Source organism: Colias croceus, chromosome 5 (assembly GCF_905220415.1).
Source record: "Colias croceus chromosome 5, ilColCroc2.1".
Lineage (NCBI taxonomy): Eukaryota > Metazoa > Arthropoda > Insecta > Lepidoptera > Pieridae > Colias > Colias croceus.
Window position 1 is genome coordinate 4,257,807 of NC_059541.1, and position 18,113 is coordinate 4,275,919.

Sequence of the window (18,113 nt, forward strand, 5' to 3'; positions counted from 1 at the left end):
ATTGATATAATATCATAGGACTGTTTGTGCCCTATCAGATTTAAAAGAATATGGCATTTTAAAAGATGTGAAAGTAAAATTGATTACCGCTTAGATCAATAGCTTAGACATCATGAATAATTCAACCTGTAAATAATGTAGTGCGAGACAATTGTCTTGTGAAAAGGGGATATTAGTCAGCTAAAATTATATGTTTATCGGTATTCATTACGAGTTTATGTGCTACCTATACGTAATTTAATTTTCTATTAAATATTCTCATTCATGTTTTCATCTAAGGTATTTTCTAGCATATAAATATGAATTTATATTTAAGTACTTTCTACAAATAAGATAATATTATTTTATATCAGTGACATTTTAATGTGAACAGTGCAAGCTATAAAAGAAAAATACATGCCTAAAATAGCTGTAGTTTACGAAATACTTAAGTCTAAAAAAAGTATTTTATAAGCGTTAACGAAGGAGACAGCTGTCTTCTATTTCCGACACGAGGGGAGGTTTATTTGAAACATTCAACAATACGCACGACACCCAGAATCATCTTCCTATAACTGTTATTGTAATGGTGTGCTATATACATATAGTACTATTGTGGGCTTTAGGGGGAAAGTAAAAGAAATTGCGTGCCTTTTTGAAGCGTACGTGACTGATTACAACGTAGTTTCTATGAGGGAGAAAGGGACGATTTTGTTTTTTTTTATTTTATGTTACCGAAGATGTTTTAATATCCAATAATACATGTGTAAATCTATAATATACTTTTATACAGAACAAGACAATGAACTGCTTAACACCTCGAAGCAAGAGGCGTCAGAATTTGGAAGATTCGAGAATACCTTCATATTATTCAGTTCAGCCTCCTTATAACCCCGAGTTTATTTATGAAAACTTAGAGAGTAAAACCAGCTTTTATTTTCCTGGAGGAGTGAGCCACACCGTGCATCAGACACTTAACTGCGAAGACGATACCGATGGGCGGGGGCGGCGCTCGGTATACGAAGGCGTTAACTGGCTACCGGTGAGTGCGCAAGTGTTGTTACTTGTGTGCATCGCGCCGCACGCTGCTCACATGCGCTTACGCATTGCCCAGTGTTATCTTTAGTGTAATGTTTGTAAATTGTAGCAATGCAGTTCACTTTCGTAACGTAATAACCTAAACGTTGTTTATACACGTTTCTTATAACGATCGGCTTGTTTATGTGAAAAGCTATAACACTTATTTTTGTCTAATAAAAGGATCAAAGTTTAAAGGGTGCGGGGATACGGATCGAACGTTCGCGTTCTATTTCTGAGCACGTACGTTTACCGTGTTCTTACAGGCGCCACTCATTTCGAACTACAACATGCGTGAACGCGGCCGCGAGGGATCAATCGTAGCTGCCACTATAGCTGCGTTGCATAGCCGTTCGGCTATTGATGTTAAATCTCAACTGGTCAATCCACGTCCAACCACCGAAGTGGACAGGAACGTGTTTCGATCTCCAAGAAATATCATTCCTGACGATCAATTGAGACGGGTATCTGTGATCAGTGAGCGCCCTTTATCAACAGCATCAGAAACGTCAGAGCGCGATTCCGCGTCCATTCAATCCAGCGAGGAACCTCCCTTACACGAGAGTACGTAATATACGCTTTGTAAACGATTCAATGACGTATAGTAACACTGGAACGCGGCCAAACTCTAAAATAGAGGCGCGTTTGTGACTCGTATACTGAGAGCTTGTCGCGCAGTGTCGTTATTGTGAAGCCTCATGTCCGACCGCGAATTTCTAACGGAACCCTTTGAGGAGGAAGAAGATGGAGAACGGGCGGCTGTCGGTTACGTACATCCAGCCGTCCGTTCTTACATGTACTCCCCAATGGGTAAGTGAAGATCGTTGTCGAACGTGGGACTTGCACTGTTTTAAACTTATTTAAAAAAATGTGATAACAGGCGGTGACTCGGACAGTCCAGATGAAACGACAGTGAAATGTTCGGGATGGACGGATCGTACTGCACCAGCTCAGCGAGCTGATTCTTCTGATTCAGACACTTCTTCGAGTGAAGATGATGACGATTCGGATGGCCAAGAATATGTGACGCGTGACCATGATGCAGATTACCGCACTCTTACGCCTAATAGACGTTCTGATAATAGTACACGATGTGATGGGGATTTTAAATGGATGCCGAGCGTAGACATGATGGAAGATACTGGAGATATGCATTCAGTCGGTTCTCGTGGTAATAATTGCAATTCAGCAAGCTTAGAGAGAAGGCGTCGTACGCCAAGTGACCGGGGAGAACGTGACCGTAAAACAAGGTCATCGTTGTCAACAAAACCGCCACAGCATCCGTCGGTCCCACGGGTATCTCCCCGGCCGCGTCACTCGAGAAATGAAGAAACACCACCTGAACTGCAGCGACGTTGGAATTCTTATGAACATTTTCGATGGCCTGAAGGCGGATGGTGGCCACCTATGTGTTGGTGTCACGGTCCGCCCCCGCCACCTCCTTGTTGTATGCATGAACATAATAATTGGCCGTCACATCCATCCCTAGCACCGGTTCCTTCTCGTCCGTTTAAGGTATATTGTGTATAATTAATATAAATATAGTTGTATTAACGTCTTTTAATTAGATGATTTAACCGTATGAAATAACGTGTTTTATTGTGATATAACTCTAGAAGTGTTGTAATTCCTGTATTAATATTTTATTCACTTAATACAATAATCATATCTGATTTATTATTCTCAGCTGTATTTATAATCGCGTTCGTACACAACGCTAAAAGCTTCGTGCTCCGTAACAAATTTTGCACATGAGAATAGCAAAACTTTATCGCGTAGAAGTTATGACGTAGTTTCAAGATTTATAAACGTGAAGATACGATGTTACGCATGAGAATTGTATATGGGTTGTAATTAATAGAATAATAAATATTACAGAATGACGCGGAAGATCGAGTGCGGCGGCTGGAGGCGGATAAGGAGAGCTTACAGCTACAAGTGCAGGTTTTGTCAGAACAAATTGCGGCACAGACGGAGAAGATGACGGACCTGGAGCGATCTCTACACGATGCGAGGCAGCGACTAGATGATACTGAACAAAGACTGCAAAAGGTATGGTACTTTCTGTTTTTATTTACGAGTAATATCCATTTATCATACTTAGAAATAATAATCCATGCTAAATTGTGATACGATTATTTCGATGAGAAATATCCATACAAAATATCAAATAAAGTTATTTAGGGCAATAATATCTGCATTTCTGATTTCCACACCGAAGAATCATTAAGTCCATTTACTTGAGGCAACAACCAAATTAGATTTAAAGGCAACGGTACCGACGAGTACAACTGAATTATTCAAAGCAGGTGTAAATCTGCTTAGCATTTAAAGCGCACGGTACCCAGTGGAATAGTGATTGAATAAACATGATTGGCGTGGGCCGTACAATTTCTAACTTGCTTGATGATGTACTTCTACTATAATTGTTGATTGTTTGGGCGGAGTTAGAATAGGTATGTTTTATATTTATGTTCCTTTATAATATCTGTTTATAAAGCATTTTCAGAAAGTGGTTGTACAACCTTATTTTAATAGCACCGCTCTTATAATTTATTGATACTGGAATGAAAATTGCTCCAAGAATTTGATAAACTGCGTCCTTTCCGGGAAAGCCATTTAAACAACTGAATTATTACTTTGGAAATAAACTAAAATATGATTAGTTGCCATGTTACTTCCTGTGTTTGCTATCGAGAATAAATTTATTAAATGTAGATAATATATTATGTTCTTTTGTATTTTTTTATATTCTGATATCCTATTCAAAAATTATGTAAACTGAACACAAGATATACGTAGCAGATCTTAAGAATGAAATGTGCCAAAATAACCCCATTAAGATAAGCTTCGTTTTAAAAAGTCTATTCGACTGTAACGTCTGTTCTTCGTCAGATTTAATCGTATCATTCATAGCAAACTCTACACCGTTGTTTAGAGAACAGCACGTAATACAACTAAAAGTAATGATGAGTCAGAACAAACGAGGCCAATAAAAGCGTCGGTTTATGAAATATTACATCGGTGTATATTTGTTAACTGAATTGAGGAAGCCCACAGCACTGTTCATCGTAAAATACGTTAATGGATGGCATCAATTTAGTTAGCATCACGTGCGCCACGTATGCAAGTAAATAAAAAGTTGGAGGACTGCTAATAATTATGGTAGTGCATTTTATAACCGAGAAATGTTGCAAATTAAAAAAGGCTAGTTATCACCTTTTACTTTCTCCATTTACAAGTTTGTAAAGTTTGCCATTGAATTCAAGTTTCATTGAATCCATTTCTGAATACATATCCTTCATCAAAAATGTAATACGAATATTTTAACTGATTGCGTGAATTATAATAGTTGCAATTTGATTGATGTTGGACTATTGATTCTTTAACGATTCTTCTGCTCGTGACAAAACTGCCCTAGTGACGTGCTGAGTCAGCTATATATTGAGACATATTTTATCCGATAACTTTTATATAAAACATGTAGGATGTAAGGTAGGTATCCACAACATACATATTTATGTTATATTTTCTAACTATGATGCAAGGTAAATGCATAGTTAACACAAACAGTTATAATACCGTAGTCTATTTGCTCGTCGCGTAGTTCGCTTCGAACGCCTACAGCACGCGTGCTTTTTATTAAACGAGATAAGAGTAAATGCAGCTATAAAATGTCGGATTGATAAAGTTTATTCCCGTCTGTTTATTTTCCAAAGAGAATCCCTTGTTTATACAGACATTTCTAAGATTTACTGCAGCCCGGCAATGTGGGATCTGGAAATATTTTCAACAGATATATGTTATTCTTTTAATCATAGATAGATCCATGGCATTTGTTAAGAATAGTTATAGGATGAAAATAAAGTTATGAAAAGGCTAAAAGCTCATATACCGCGGATAAACTAGCTTCTTTCGCATTATTGCGAAAGATGCTTTAATATAGGTTGTAGAGAACTTAGATAAGGCGCTCTATATGCATCGTTCTTTAGTAGCCTTATCTTTAACCGATTTTTATTATCCGTTATAAAAATAAAACACAAAAAAACATTAAAACTCGTTTTAAATTGTCCGGGCTGATTAGGTTTTATATGTATTCTCAATAAATCGAAATAAGTCTTGAAATCTGAGTAGAAAAACGACAATCCTTCCTATAAATTAAGTTTTACTTTTTCACTTAATACGATGGCACGAGGAAGTCAATTTATAGATTTAAATTTAGGATCAAAAAAATGGGTTAACACTTAACAGTTAACTGTTTCAACTACTAGGTGTAATAAAATCGTACGTATTTATGTGATGATGTGAGATTCCTTCACCACAATGACTGAAACGAATCTGATGAATTAATACAATGTGAAAACTGAAAACTTATAAAGTTAAAGGTATTTTTGAAGCGTGGTTACAAACCAGTACAAAACTATGATAGAAATTCAATAAAGCACAGAAATATAGTAGGTAGGCAACAATTAGGTACCAATAGAACACAAAATTTGGCAAGTAGAAGTTTGGTATTCATAAAATAGTGTAATTATTTATTCTCTAAAATGTTTTAACCATAGAAATATTTTTGTGCATAGAAAAATATATAACGACCTTTCATTTCATACTGATATTGTAATAGAGATTCCGAGAACAATATGTTTTGTTTTACTGCACAAAACCCGACGACCGTATTTGTTGCATTTCTCTTTGTATAAATTTTTATTTATTCATAATGAGACTCGAGATATATAAATAAGATAAAATATTCATATTTTGATAAGGTACTCGACGTCCATTAGTTTTCATGGTTTTCACGTTTATGAAAAGCGTCACGGTAATGACTTTGCGGGTTTAGTTCAATGGATACTTAATTACCTTTTAGTGCGAAACCCTTGATAAGCTCCGACACACATTAACCTATATACGAGATAAATTAAAATATGTAAACTATTTCGCACTAGAATTTTTCATATTAAGCATAACAAAGAAAATAAAAAATGAACTGAATTCAAGCGAGGTTTTATAGTTTCATAGCTTGTGAAGTGCGCAGTGGGTATTTTAATTGCTTCCGTTACTATTCCGTGGGATCTGGCACAGTTTTTATCCTATTCCAACTTGGAAATGATGAGTTCAAGTTGTTGAACTGTTTCCCTACTTATTATTCATTGCCAAAATTATAATTTTAATACATAAAATAACTAACAGCCGCTCTAGAATTTAGCATAGAGCAACATGAGTTATATGTATATAGGGTAGTTATATACATTTTGTTGTGGCAAACAACCGACTCCTTTCCTACATCACGCTTATATATGAAACCTATTATTATCTCCAGCAAATTGTTACAAGGTTGGAATGTGGTCGTAATATTGATAAGCTCTTAGCTTATACCCCTTGTTTGATATTCTTTATATCTAGTTTATAATTAACTAGCTTTCCGCCTGCGGCTTCGCCCGCGTTTTCAAAGAAAAACCCGCATAATTCCCGTTCCCGTGGGATTTCTGGGAAAAAACCTAGCCTATGTTACTCTTGGATAATGTAGATTTCGAATGGTGAAAGAATTTTTAAAATCGGTCCAGTAGTTTATGAGCCTATTCGTTTCCTCTTTATAATATTAGTGTAGATATACTATGATTTCGTTCAGATTTTTTTATGTACCCAGTCAATGTCAAATTCATTTTATAAGAGCAACGATTCATAAGTATTTATTCTTGCTTGCTGATTGGCTTAGTGATGAGTGGTGGCACCTAATTCCAAACGAAGAGCGCTCTGTGATTAGTTTTTCGAACTTCAATTACCTTGCAAACGACCACATCGCAAACGACGGCAAACTGCAGGGGCGTGTGATCTTTACAGGAAATGCTGCAGCGTTCATCGCTCGAGACGCAAAAGTTGGAATTGCTGTCGAAGTTGAGCGAAGTTCGGTTGCGGGCGGCCGAGCGGGGCGTGCTGGAGCGCTCGCCGCCGCCCGACGCGCCCGTACCACGCCCGGCACCGCCGAGGGTGAGTGCTATACATTAACACTTTGAACTAATTTACATACATTTGTATTTTGTTATGATTTTTGATTACCCATCTTTAAGAAAGAAAGAAAGAAGAAAGTTTATTTGACTCCACAAGACAGAACCAACAAAGATAAAAAATTTAATTAAATCTTGAAAATACAATTATGATACAACAATATTATTAGGCTTATTTCAGAAATCTAATGTAATAAATATTTTAGTGTTGAATAACCCATTAATCGAGGTAATCATAGGCTTTAGAAGATTACGATCAATACCTTCACGATAAGAGTATTTATAAATATTGTTAATTACTCGGGAAAATCGCGTCTTAACAGATCAAAGGCGATCAAATTGGTAGCCATTGCTATAAGTTTTTCTGTAATTTTTTATCTAAAATTATGTTTTGCTAAATATCTATTAAAAGTAGAACGTGTCTTCATTATATTATTCAGTTGTTCCACATTTTACAGCTAGATTAAGAAAGTAGTTTAATGTGTTATACATTTATGGGTATCAATTGACCTTCAAAACATTTATTCGTCTATTGATGATATGAGTGTGTATGAATTTTTGAAGACAGACAAAACTTTTTTTGTGTACACCTGAATAGAGGACTACAAAAAATTATATTAGAATACTACAAAAAATTATACTTTCATCGATTTTTTCGACCTCAAATGGAGCTTTTACAACAAAAGTCCTTCATATGCGTAGAATACAACAAACGGGACTAATGAGCCGCTCTGAGGCCTAATGACAGCCTAATGAGGCACATTTAGACATTCCCCTTGAGTTTAGTTTCCACTTTCCAACTAACCTAGATTTTTATACGACATATATTATGCATTTAGGAGAGTGAGTTTTGACAATAACATCAAAGAGGAGAAAATGAACACGTTAGGCAACAAAGAACAAAACATTTTATGCTGTAGCTTTGATTATAATCATATAAATTCCAATGAATAAGAAACTAAAACATGATTTGTGTTTTTTAAGTTTCTGTTTTTTAAGTCCGGTGGGCAGAAATGGTAGTCCATATAAAATAAAATCAATTTATAGTTCTTAGATGTTTATTTTTTGTATTTCTCTGTCGATCAACGAAATTTAGGATGTTAATTGTTTTCTATGATCATCAAACCAAATTTTACAGTTTTGAATGCATTGCATGCATTTTTTATGTCGAATAAAATATGCTATTTATGTTCATGTTGATTTTTTTGACTCTACATATTTTTATGATTTGTTTAAATCGTATTATTATCGGCAGACGCCGCCCGCGAACTACGGGCGGCAGATCGAGCGCAACACGCACGCGTACTCCTCATTACCGCGCTCGTCGGTGCTGGCGACGGACGCGCGGCTCGCGTTCGGTAAACACATCAACAACATGGTGGTGGCTCGCGGCCGCGGACAATCGGTGCCGAACCTAGGTCTCTGGGGTTTCGCCCCCAGCATGGTGCTAATGATTGTCGATTGTGCTTTTTTTTACTCTTTTTTTTTTGGTGCAAATGCGGGTAGTTGGTTGATTTAGTTGTGAGATTGCAGCTAGAAAGTTATGTAATCTATGAAATTAAAGTAGTTGTGAGTCCCTTGAATAGTTAATCTGATTTATAGGTTGACTTAAAGTTTTTTGATAGAATTTCTTTAATTATAATAGTTACGTTATTTTTTTACTTTTTATAATTTTAAATTTATAATTATGAGCAATATACAGTTTTTAAGAAATAGTATATTCAATTTCAGTTCATTTTTAGATTTATTAGAAAAATCAAATTCTTAATTGTTTAAAAATCCTTGCTGAATTTTTTAAAGGTCCTACCTATAAAACTTGTCAACGTAAAAGTTTTTAAAGCAAACCTACACTATTATTGTTTGTCGCTCTAAGTTCCATTAAAATGGAGTATCCGCTAAATGATGTACATTGAATGCATGCTTTTAACATGATTTGTGGAGTACCTATAGGGGCTTTGTAAATATTGATTTTAAAGCGAGCGTACACTTAATGTCAGGACAATTTCAAATGCAATTTCCCATATTATGTGTACAATGTTTCATAATAGTATTATGATTTATACTCAAATATAATGCATAAGTATACGCTGAGCTTCATAATTTTCTTATCACTATTTTCTACTTGCACAAGTTCGTAGCAATAGCTATTGCCTTAACTGCATAATTATATAATTCTTCTACAATTGCTTGAATCATTTAACGTTTTATTCTGAGTTCCAAATACTTGCAAATTAGTCATTCTTGCATAAATTTTTAAACGCAAAAAATGTAAATAACCTCAACTAATACAATTTTCTATATAATAAAAAAATATTATTGACATTCAATTGACTTTATAGCTGAGAAAGAGGACGCCATACCACGTGGTAGTCCATCACCATCGTTACGGGAGGTTCGAGCTCGGCTGGGTAGTGGGAGTGTGAGGCTTGAGGGGGATGAACTGTCACGATCTTCGTTACGTGCGTCTGCGCCTAGGCAACGGCCACAGACTATGCCCTGGTATTTATTTAGATAGTATAAACAATATTGATTTTTTTTTAAATGTTGTGTCACAAAACAAAAAAAAAATTACTTCAGAATTAAAAGATAATTTATTTGTCAAAGATGTAGTAGAAGTTGATTTATAATCAGTTGGTCAATAAGCATTAAGGGCGCTTTTAGTGTCACGCGGATTTGCTCACGCACGCGGGATTGGACCGCATGCGTAAAATTTCACGCTGCGGATCATACGCAGCATGAGTTTCAGTTTTCTACGGGCTGCGTAACGGTATAGACGTGTTCAAAAATGATCAATGTCAGAAGAATATGTGTCGCTTACATACTTTACAAACGACGAAACAAGGAGACAAGAGTACATGTTGATCCCTTTCTTGAAAATAGGCTTCTTGCTGGGGCGTTTGTTACACGCTTTGGAAAACTACAAAATAATGAACGTAAATTTAAAAATTACTTTCGAATGTCCATTCGTTCTTTTGATGAACTGTTGTGTAAAATTGAGAATAAGCTACAAAAAAGCAGTTTACGAAGGATTACAATACAACCGATTGAGAGGCTCGCTATTACATTAAGGTAAGTTTTAAATTTTAAATATTTAATTGCCTGCTATGATTTAGTGGAAAGGGATTTGAACAGGTAGGATAAACGTTTTTGGACTTCAAATTACTGTCATGTGTAAATTTACATGTGCAAAAAAAAAAAATTGTCATGTACTCTGAAATTTCATTGTTCATAATTTCATTCAATTTCATGTTGAAATTTCATTAAATAAGATTATTTCACTCATAAAATGTCGCCATTAAAGTGGAATCATTCCTACCTTTCATCACACGCTACTTATTATAATATAGATAAAAGTTATAGGTTTGCACATGACAGTAATTTAAAGTCAAAAAAAGTCCTTAATTGGTTTGGGATTGGTACGTTCAACCTACATACACAATCCTTTTTTTTATCTGATAAAGTACACATGGCCACAGATCAAGTTACCCAAAACCAGCATAAATGGAACTCGCGCCTTGCGTATTATCATACTTAGGTAACCCGTCGGAGTCCCGCTTATACTGGATTTGAGTAACTTGATCTGTGCCGTGTGTACAACCGCACTCATATGACTAAACAAACAATTAGAGAGAAACTGGAGAAAAAAAGTTAATCGTACTCATTTTAATAAAAAGAGTTTTATTCATAAATTAAAAAATCAAATTTTACATCATTCATTTCTTTGTAAATTTGTATCCTGAGCGTTGACATTACTTTCGCCTGTAGATGATGTTGTTGCTGGGGTATAAATTACGTCATAAGACGTGATATTAAACAGGCCGCTTTCAGTCGAAATAAGAGTTTCATTGTCATTCACTGCAGCAGAACTAATAGCATTGTCGTTAAGACTCGAAGTATCCTGGATTATACTATTGGTTTGGTAATCTTGATTTATCGGTGACAAACTGTCAAGCTCAGTAAAAGCACTAGAACTTGTTGTAGGTATGGGACTGTAGTATGCAGGTTGTGTTTGACTTTCCATTTCCATAACTATATTTAACACTTTTGTTCTGAACATTAGTTTTTGATATCTAGTGAATCTTTTTAATGAAGGCTGCAGAGACTGAAAGAAAGCCAAATCCTCACTTTCTAGCTCCAGTTGATTAGACTTTAAGCATTCTAATAACTGTGCCTCAAATTCAGATGGTGCTTGCTTTTTAGATTTTACTTGTTTTTGTTTTGATGTTGGGTGAGAACTTTCTTGACGTGAAGTATCTGGTTGCGTGGACTCATTAGGTGTTTCTAAATTACTTTGTTCAGACATTTCTTCACAGAGTGACTCTTCTCCAGCAGTTTCCGTTGTACTGTCTAAGAAAGTCAAAATGTCATAGTAAGAATATTTCTTCTTCTTCTTACTCCCAGAGCCGGATGGCTGATTTTTTTCAGATATCTTGTCTTTCTGGTAAGTGTCCCTTGCTGTTCGCCAGCGTTGTTGTATTTTCTTGTCTGAAATGACAAAATATAATAAGTAAGTGGCAAAAGTACACACAGTTTCAGATCAAGTTACCCAAAACCAGTACCAATAAACGGAACTTGCTAGGGCCTCGCCGGGCGCCGAGTCGTCTACGATAATAAACAACGCATGAGTCCTGTTTATACTGGTTTTGGGAAGCTTGATCTGTGGCCGTGTGTACAAATCTGATATTAGTTGGAAATTTAACTGCATTCGATTAAAGGCCCTCCTTAATTCACACATGTTGTCAACTTTACACTGTCTCATGAAGCATTAGATAAATCAAGCAATATATATATATACCTATACAGAGTGGAAAAATAAGGCCGCAGTTGAAGGAAAAGTACCCTTAGGCGCAACGCAAACGGCGGGCCGGCGCAGGCCGGTCAATTTCGCCGCGAACGATAGCGCAAAGTGAATCTTATACTAGACGCAGACGGCGCGGCCGGGGCGGCGCGGCGCAGACATCGACGAAATAATTCATTTTTTACAAAAATAATTAGAACTTCATTTAAGGATTTTTGGAAAAACACCGGATTGAATCGGGCAATTTGTTTATTTGTTACAGTAAAATTTGCCATCATCAAAATTAAGGTGAAAACTTCCGGAAGTCACTAGCGCTGTAAGTTTTTAATTTGTTTTAACAAAAATTTGCTTTATTTGCATCTGTCAACCTTCATGAAGGAGGACATCTTGTAATGTAAATATTGCCTGAAATAAACGATATTTCATTATATTATATTATATATATTTATTAGATTCCTTTCATTTGCCGGAAATTTTACCATAGGGGTTAATTTATACAGAGAAGATTTCTTATAAAATATTTACAGCATAAAGTGGCCACTTTTAGCAGATTTGAGACACATAACTATACTTCGAACTTTTCGTATGAAATCATAACTGCATAAATACCCCCCTATGATAAAATTTTCGGCAAATCATAGAAATCTAACGTAGCTATAGTACTGTAGTTAAAACGAATTAAAAACTTCTAGCGCTAGCTACTTCCGTGCCCTTTCACCTTAAGGGTATTTATTTTTCTTCTGAAGTAAAATTCGAGCGGTGCATGCTGTCTTATGTCTGATGTCAGCATTATTAATATATTATGTTATCATATTATTAATATATTGTTTTTGTTTTCAGATATTTGGCAACTGGTAATACATTCACTGATCTACACTATTCCTATGTGATTGGAATTGCAACAATTAGCGAAATAGTAAGACAAGTTTGTTACATAATATGGATTGAACTAAAGTCTGAATGTATTCCACAGCTTAATGGGATCAAATGGAAAGAAATCGCAGAGGGATTTCTCACATATACAAATTTTCCTAATTGCTTGGGTGCAATTGATGGAAAACATATAAGAGTGATTCGGCCGCCGCACAGTGGATCACTATATTTTAATTATAAGAAATATTATTCTGTAGTGCTCCTCGCAATGTGTGATGCTGATTATAATTTTACATATATTAATGTCGGTACCAGTGGAAGCAACGCCGATTCAACCATCTTTAGAAGGAGTCAATTGTATACGAAACTGGAAAGTAACACGTTGGGTATCCCTGACCCGCAAGAGTTGCCTATTATTTGCCCCGAAGTAGCTTATCCATCTAGTGTAAGAGCAAAGTTGCCGTTCGTGATAGTGGGAGACGAGGCATTTGGTTTATCATCACATGTGATGCGGCCTTATGCTCGTGATAATTTACCTTACAAAAAGAAAATATTTAATTACCGTCTGTCCAGAGCTAGAAGGTACATAGAATGCACTTTTGGAATTATGTCAAATAAATTTAGAATATTTCACAGATCCATGAATGTCAAGTTAGATCTAGCACAATTAATAGTCAAGACGGCATGTGTACTTCACAATTTCATAAGGAAACGGGATGGCTACAAGGTCAGCCATACATTTGTCACAAATGGTTTTACGGGACCACTACCCAGGCAGCAGACTGAAAGTAGTAATACGTCGGCAAGTAATATCAGAGATATATTTGCAGATTACTTTATCAATGAAGGAAAAGTCTCCTGGCAACACCTATATATAATTAATTAACTAAACTCAAAAGGTTTTAGAAGGTTTTTGATGTTATTTGTGAATTAAATAATTATGCTTATATTAATAAAGTAATGATGCTTGTATAAATAAAATAATGAACCAAACACATACCCGCCTCTTTTCTTTCCTCTTCGCTCAAATTTTCGTAGTTAGGTGCCAATTCCTTCAAAATATCTCTCCATGCAGCCTCCCTCGCGTCCCTGTTTTTGTATAATTCATTGCGTTTATCCCACAAAACGGGCCGCAGATGAACTTCAATGATTACTCGTTCTGTATCGATTTTCATTTCGGTAGTACAATACGGCGCGTGCGCCCCGCTCGACTCTAAAATGGGCACTGAAGTTGTAGGCAGCGCTTACGCATGCGGATACCCCGCACCGGGGTGACGCCCCGCACAGCGCCCCGCGTCCCGCGTGCGTTTATCACGCTTTACAATAGATACCTATATGAAATTGTTCTTTGCGGATGCTACGCATGCGGTCCAATCCCGCGTGCGTGAGCAAATCCGCGTGACACTAAAAGCGCCCGAGGTCTTAATTATTTATATACACACATTCAGGTGCATGTGTGTATATAAATAATTATATTTAATCAATATCAATCAGACAATGGATTTACTAACTGCTTTCAATATTTCACTATCACTACATAGTATAAAACAAAGTCGCTTTCTTTGTCCCTACGTCCCGTTGTATGCTTAAATATTTAAAACTACGCAACGGATTTTGGTGCGGTTTTTTAATAATAGATAGAGTGATTCAAGAGGAAAGTTTTAGTCAACAACGTCATAGGTTTAGTATGTAATTTATTAGGTTTTAGATAAAGCGGGCGAAGCCGCGGACGGTAAGCTAGTGATAAATAATTAATGGTAATATTAATGATATTTAATATGCCCTTATTAAACCACCAGGCAAACAACAGACGTGCGCCAATGGGACTGCGACACGACATGCGGTTGGCTAGAACACCTCGGTCTAGACGCATACACACCAGCGGCACGTACTTGGCTCGGCTCTTCGCCGGACGCTCGCGGTGTTATCGCATCTGCTTCACCAGCGAATATAGAAAAGGAGCTAGGGATAAAACATCCAATGCATAAGAAGAAGATTGTGCTCGCTATTACTGATCTTTTGGTGAGTTTTATAAAACTTGCAATTTAATATAAAAGTGTGTTGATTTTATGAGATGTGTCATGATACTTAGTTGACTAAAAAGAATATGCTGTCTACGGTTCTTTAGAATTTGGATTGTAATTAAATTCTGTTTGGATAGTTACGTATACATAATATATTTGTATTGAAGTACAATTCTGCGTGTGAAATTGAGATTTTTGTAAATACACAGTGTTGAATTTTGTTTAGTTTATTCTTATGAACTACCACTTTTACGTTTATATCTGTTATTGCAGGGTGGTCACGGCGACGCGATGCTAACGGCAGCTGGTCGACTGGACACGGCGTGGGCGCTGCGGTGGCTGGAGGACGTGGGCGTGTGCGGCGCGCGCGCGGCTGCGGCCGAGGCGGCGCTCGACGCGCGACTGCTGCACCGCCTCACGCACTCCGACTTATATAACCACCTGCGGGTCACGCATGCGCTGCACGCACTCTCTATCAGGAGAGGTAAGATGAAAAAAATAATAATAAAAAATGAGTGTATGTGCTGAGCACACGTGTCAAAAATGAAACTTCTTTGGTAAAATTCAAAGATACCAAAATCGTCGCCTTACTCCATGACGTAATGGTATTGCCATGACGCGACCTTGAAATTTATGAAAGTAGAAATTAATTAATTTAAGATATTTACTTCAAAATCTGTTTCATAATTTTGAACATTTTTAATTGAATGACTGTGTAAACAGTGATTAAATTATACAGTCGAATTAGCAATCATCTCCACTTAAATACTTTCACTTTTTATATGAGTAATTCACATTTAATTCGTATCTATCGGTTCACAGGCATCCAAGTGCTCCGCGACAACAAGTTCAACCCGGACACGATGATACGTCGCGCGGCAGAAGGGGAAGTGGCCCTCGTTGGTTCAGACATGGAGGGCGACAGCGGGGGTGCGGCGACAGCTCTGGGGGGCGCGGGGAGCACACCCGCGTCAGAGTTAGCACGCTGGTCGTCGCATAGAGTCATGCAGTGGTTGAAAGAGATTGATTTAGCGGAGTACGCGCCTAACCTGCGTGGGGCGGGTGAGTACAGATAAAATATAGCATATAAAAATTTATAAATTATAAAAAAAATTGCATGCATAACGTGTTTTGCACAATTATACCTTATATGCCAGAATTATTAACAAAAGAAACAAAAATAAAAATATGTTGCAACAATACCGAATGTCAAAAGAGCAGCTAACGAGAATGTTATACATATCAGAAGTGAGATAAATAACTCCGAAGAAAACGTTTTTTATACATTTTATTGTTTACAGGTGTTCACGGAGGTCTTATGTTACTAGAGCCACGTTTTACAGCCGAGCTGCTCGCGGCGCTCCTCAATATTCCCGCCAACAAGACGTTATTACGGCGACATCTTACACAGAGGTGATTTAACTGTTTCGATAAAATTAATATAAATGTTTGGTTGTTTGCAAAAATATCTACGTACATTGTACAACAACGTTCTCAAATATTAAATGCAATTTTGTTCCTAACCCTTTTTTTATATTTCAGATTTAACGATCTATTAGGACGGGACGTAATACAACAGAAGCGTAACGCCGAACAAACGTTGGGTTACCAACCACTCACTGCTACTACCAAATATAAGGTTCCTAAAGAATATCTTATATTTTATTAGTAATTTTGGTTACTTACTTAGCTGGGCATTGCGGGATTTTTTTCCAAAAACAATTATAAAAGAAGTAAATCATCGTAGATATGTAATACTTATACATATAAATACTAGTAAGAATTTATAGTAAAATGCTCTGAATCGATCACTTCTAAATGATAAAATGTGCTGGTATTAAATGAAGTGGAATTTGTTATAATGTCTTTATCTTTATCATATATGTAATTAATTATTAACTAGTAGCATAAATATCTATATAAATTATTAAAAAATGGTTCCCTATATTTCACATTACGTCGCTGACTATTCATATGAAATAAATAAATAATACCCATAAGTATCGCCGAACATTCCAGGTGCCAAAGAGGAGTCAATTCTCGCTAAAACGCAAGAAGAGCCGCGAGGAAGATCTAGGCGAGCTCGTGTGTCCGCTGCACGACGACTGCTCAGGTGACGCGGGTGACGGTGTAAGTGCACTAACACTACTAACTGCATGTACACTTTACACTTACCTGTACTTTGTGAAAGTGTCAATTTGATTGGTTCGATTGGTTGGTGTTAGCGCAGTGTTTAGGGGAATGTGAACGTTGGGATAAGTGCATGTTTTAATGATTTTTTTCTGGAGTAAAAAATGGATATTACTAGAAAGAGTATTACAAATACGGATAGACTGGTACTATAAGATGATAAGACCTTAATATCTTATGATTCGGCCGATAAATATTGGGACGATAAAAATATTGAATTTGCGATAAACGCACGGCGTAGCGAATTGAGTTTTGAAAGCCTGAAGTTAGGGGTTGAGAAAAATTTCAATTAAATAGGTTCTTTAGAAGAGCTTGAAAGCGTTGCAGAAAGAAAGACATCAGCCAAGTTGAAACAACTTCTTGCAAGTTTTAATCGGTAAATAATTGTAGAAAAGGATTGCACATTCTGAAGTTATAATCTGGTGTTATTTTATAATCTTGGATATTTTCTAGTGAAATATTATTGGGGTAATATTAATGACGTGAATAGTAAGTACATATTTGGTAATTAGGAATGGTTGTGGTGAAGTTTCAATGTAATTTTGGATTTTGAAGAAACTAGCTATGTAATATGTATATTTACGGGAAATTTTGGCTTTACTAAACATAAATAACGAGATTAATAACTGGTGTGGATAATTTGGCTTTTGGGTAGATAGATAAATTATTGATTTTGGGTGTTTTAAGTTCCTTTTATTTTGTTCATGAAATGAAATAAAATTAAAATATTTAAGTATGTCATATTTATTTATTGTCTATTACCGTACTTTATAGCAAATAAATAAATTTAATTAATAAATTTCTAGTTTGTTCCTATCCTATTAGTAAGTTCATTTATTTTCTTTGATTAACAACCCATTCATAATATTTTACAATACAATAAGTTATATTAACAAATAACCGTTCCCGAAACAGACGACGAGAGCAAAATCAGCGGCAGCCGGCGAGTCGGGTGCCTGTCCCCCGCGTGACGTCACTCGCGGCCACTAGCCCGCGCCGCTGCGTGTGTGCGTCGGCGCCGAGACCGTGCTCTAGCGCGCGCACGCAGCGGACACAAGCGCAGCGGCGGACACGTGCGCGCGTGCCGGCGTCCGGGACGCTACTGACGTAGTGACGTGTCACGACTCACGTGTGGCTCGCGCGGGATGTGATCGTGTTGGGTGCATG

General features: G+C 36.6%; 3 protein-coding genes across 6 annotated transcripts; 2 read left to right on the top strand and 1 right to left on the bottom strand.

Annotated features, from left to right (window-relative positions):
- The first annotated feature begins 1,166 nt into the window (after positions 1 to 1,166).
- Positions 1,167 to 18,047, top strand: LOC123691595 (liprin-beta-1). 4 transcript variants are annotated; one of them, XM_045636067.1, is made up of 13 exons: positions 1,167 to 1,620; positions 1,937 to 2,571; positions 2,935 to 3,108; positions 6,898 to 7,044; positions 8,317 to 8,479; positions 9,401 to 9,560; positions 14,532 to 14,754; positions 15,030 to 15,240; positions 15,579 to 15,818; positions 16,058 to 16,169; positions 16,299 to 16,395; positions 16,776 to 16,886; positions 17,862 to 18,047. In XM_045636067.1, exons 1-13 carry the CDS (start codon positions 1,347 to 1,349, stop codon positions 17,934 to 17,936), a joined length of 2,622 nt encoding a protein of 873 aa, XP_045492023.1. In that variant the 5' UTR covers positions 1,167 to 1,346; the 3' UTR covers positions 17,937 to 18,047. The 4 variants fall into 4 exon arrangements, with proteins under 4 accessions (XP_045492023.1, XP_045492024.1, XP_045492025.1 ...); XM_045636068.1 differs by having other exon boundaries at positions 16,776 to 16,869; XM_045636069.1 differs by having other exon boundaries at positions 8,317 to 8,419.
- LOC123691596 (protein ANTAGONIST OF LIKE HETEROCHROMATIN PROTEIN 1-like) lies at positions 9,847 to 13,719 on the top strand. The gene is made up of 2 exons (XM_045636071.1): positions 9,847 to 10,130; positions 12,700 to 13,719. The coding sequence occupies exons 1-2, from the start codon at positions 9,847 to 9,849 to the stop codon at positions 13,616 to 13,618; spliced, it is 1,203 nt and encodes a 400-aa protein (XP_045492027.1). The 3' UTR covers positions 13,619 to 13,719.
- On the bottom strand, positions 10,014 to 14,114 carry LOC123691599. The gene is made up of 2 exons (XM_045636078.1): positions 13,733 to 14,114; positions 10,014 to 11,546 (listed from the first exon to the last, which is right to left on the bottom strand). The coding sequence occupies exons 1-2, from the start codon at positions 13,905 to 13,907 to the stop codon at positions 10,771 to 10,773; spliced, it is 951 nt and encodes a 316-aa protein (XP_045492034.1). The 5' UTR covers positions 13,908 to 14,114; the 3' UTR covers positions 10,014 to 10,770.
- Positions 18,048 to 18,113: the final 66 nt, after the last annotated feature.

Bases quoted from the DNA above. Each gene is read 5' to 3' on its own strand.
- LOC123691595 (XM_045636067.1), top strand. From the start codon at position 1,347: ATGCGTGAACGCGGCCGCGAGGGATCAATCGTAGCTGCCACTATAGCT. The intron at 8,480-9,400 runs GTCTCTGGGGTT...TTGACTTTATAG, and splicing joins ACAATCGGTGCCGAACCTAG to CTGAGAAAGAGGACGCCATA. The intron at 16,887-17,861 runs GTAAGTGCACTA...TTCCCGAAACAG, and splicing joins CAGGTGACGCGGGTGACGGT to ACGACGAGAGCAAAATCAGC.
- LOC123691596 (XM_045636071.1), top strand. From the start codon at position 9,847: ATGATCAATGTCAGAAGAATATGTGTCGCTTACATACTTTACAAACGA. The intron at 10,131-12,699 runs GTAAGTTTTAAA...TTTTGTTTTCAG, and splicing joins AGGCTCGCTATTACATTAAG to ATATTTGGCAACTGGTAATA.
- LOC123691599 (XM_045636078.1), bottom strand. From the start codon at position 13,907: ATGAAAATCGATACAGAACGAGTAATCATTGAAGTTCATCTGCGGCCC. The intron at 11,547-13,732 runs GTATGTGTTTGG...TTGTCATTTCAG, and splicing joins AGAGGAAAGAAAAGAGGCGG to ACAAGAAAATACAACAACGC.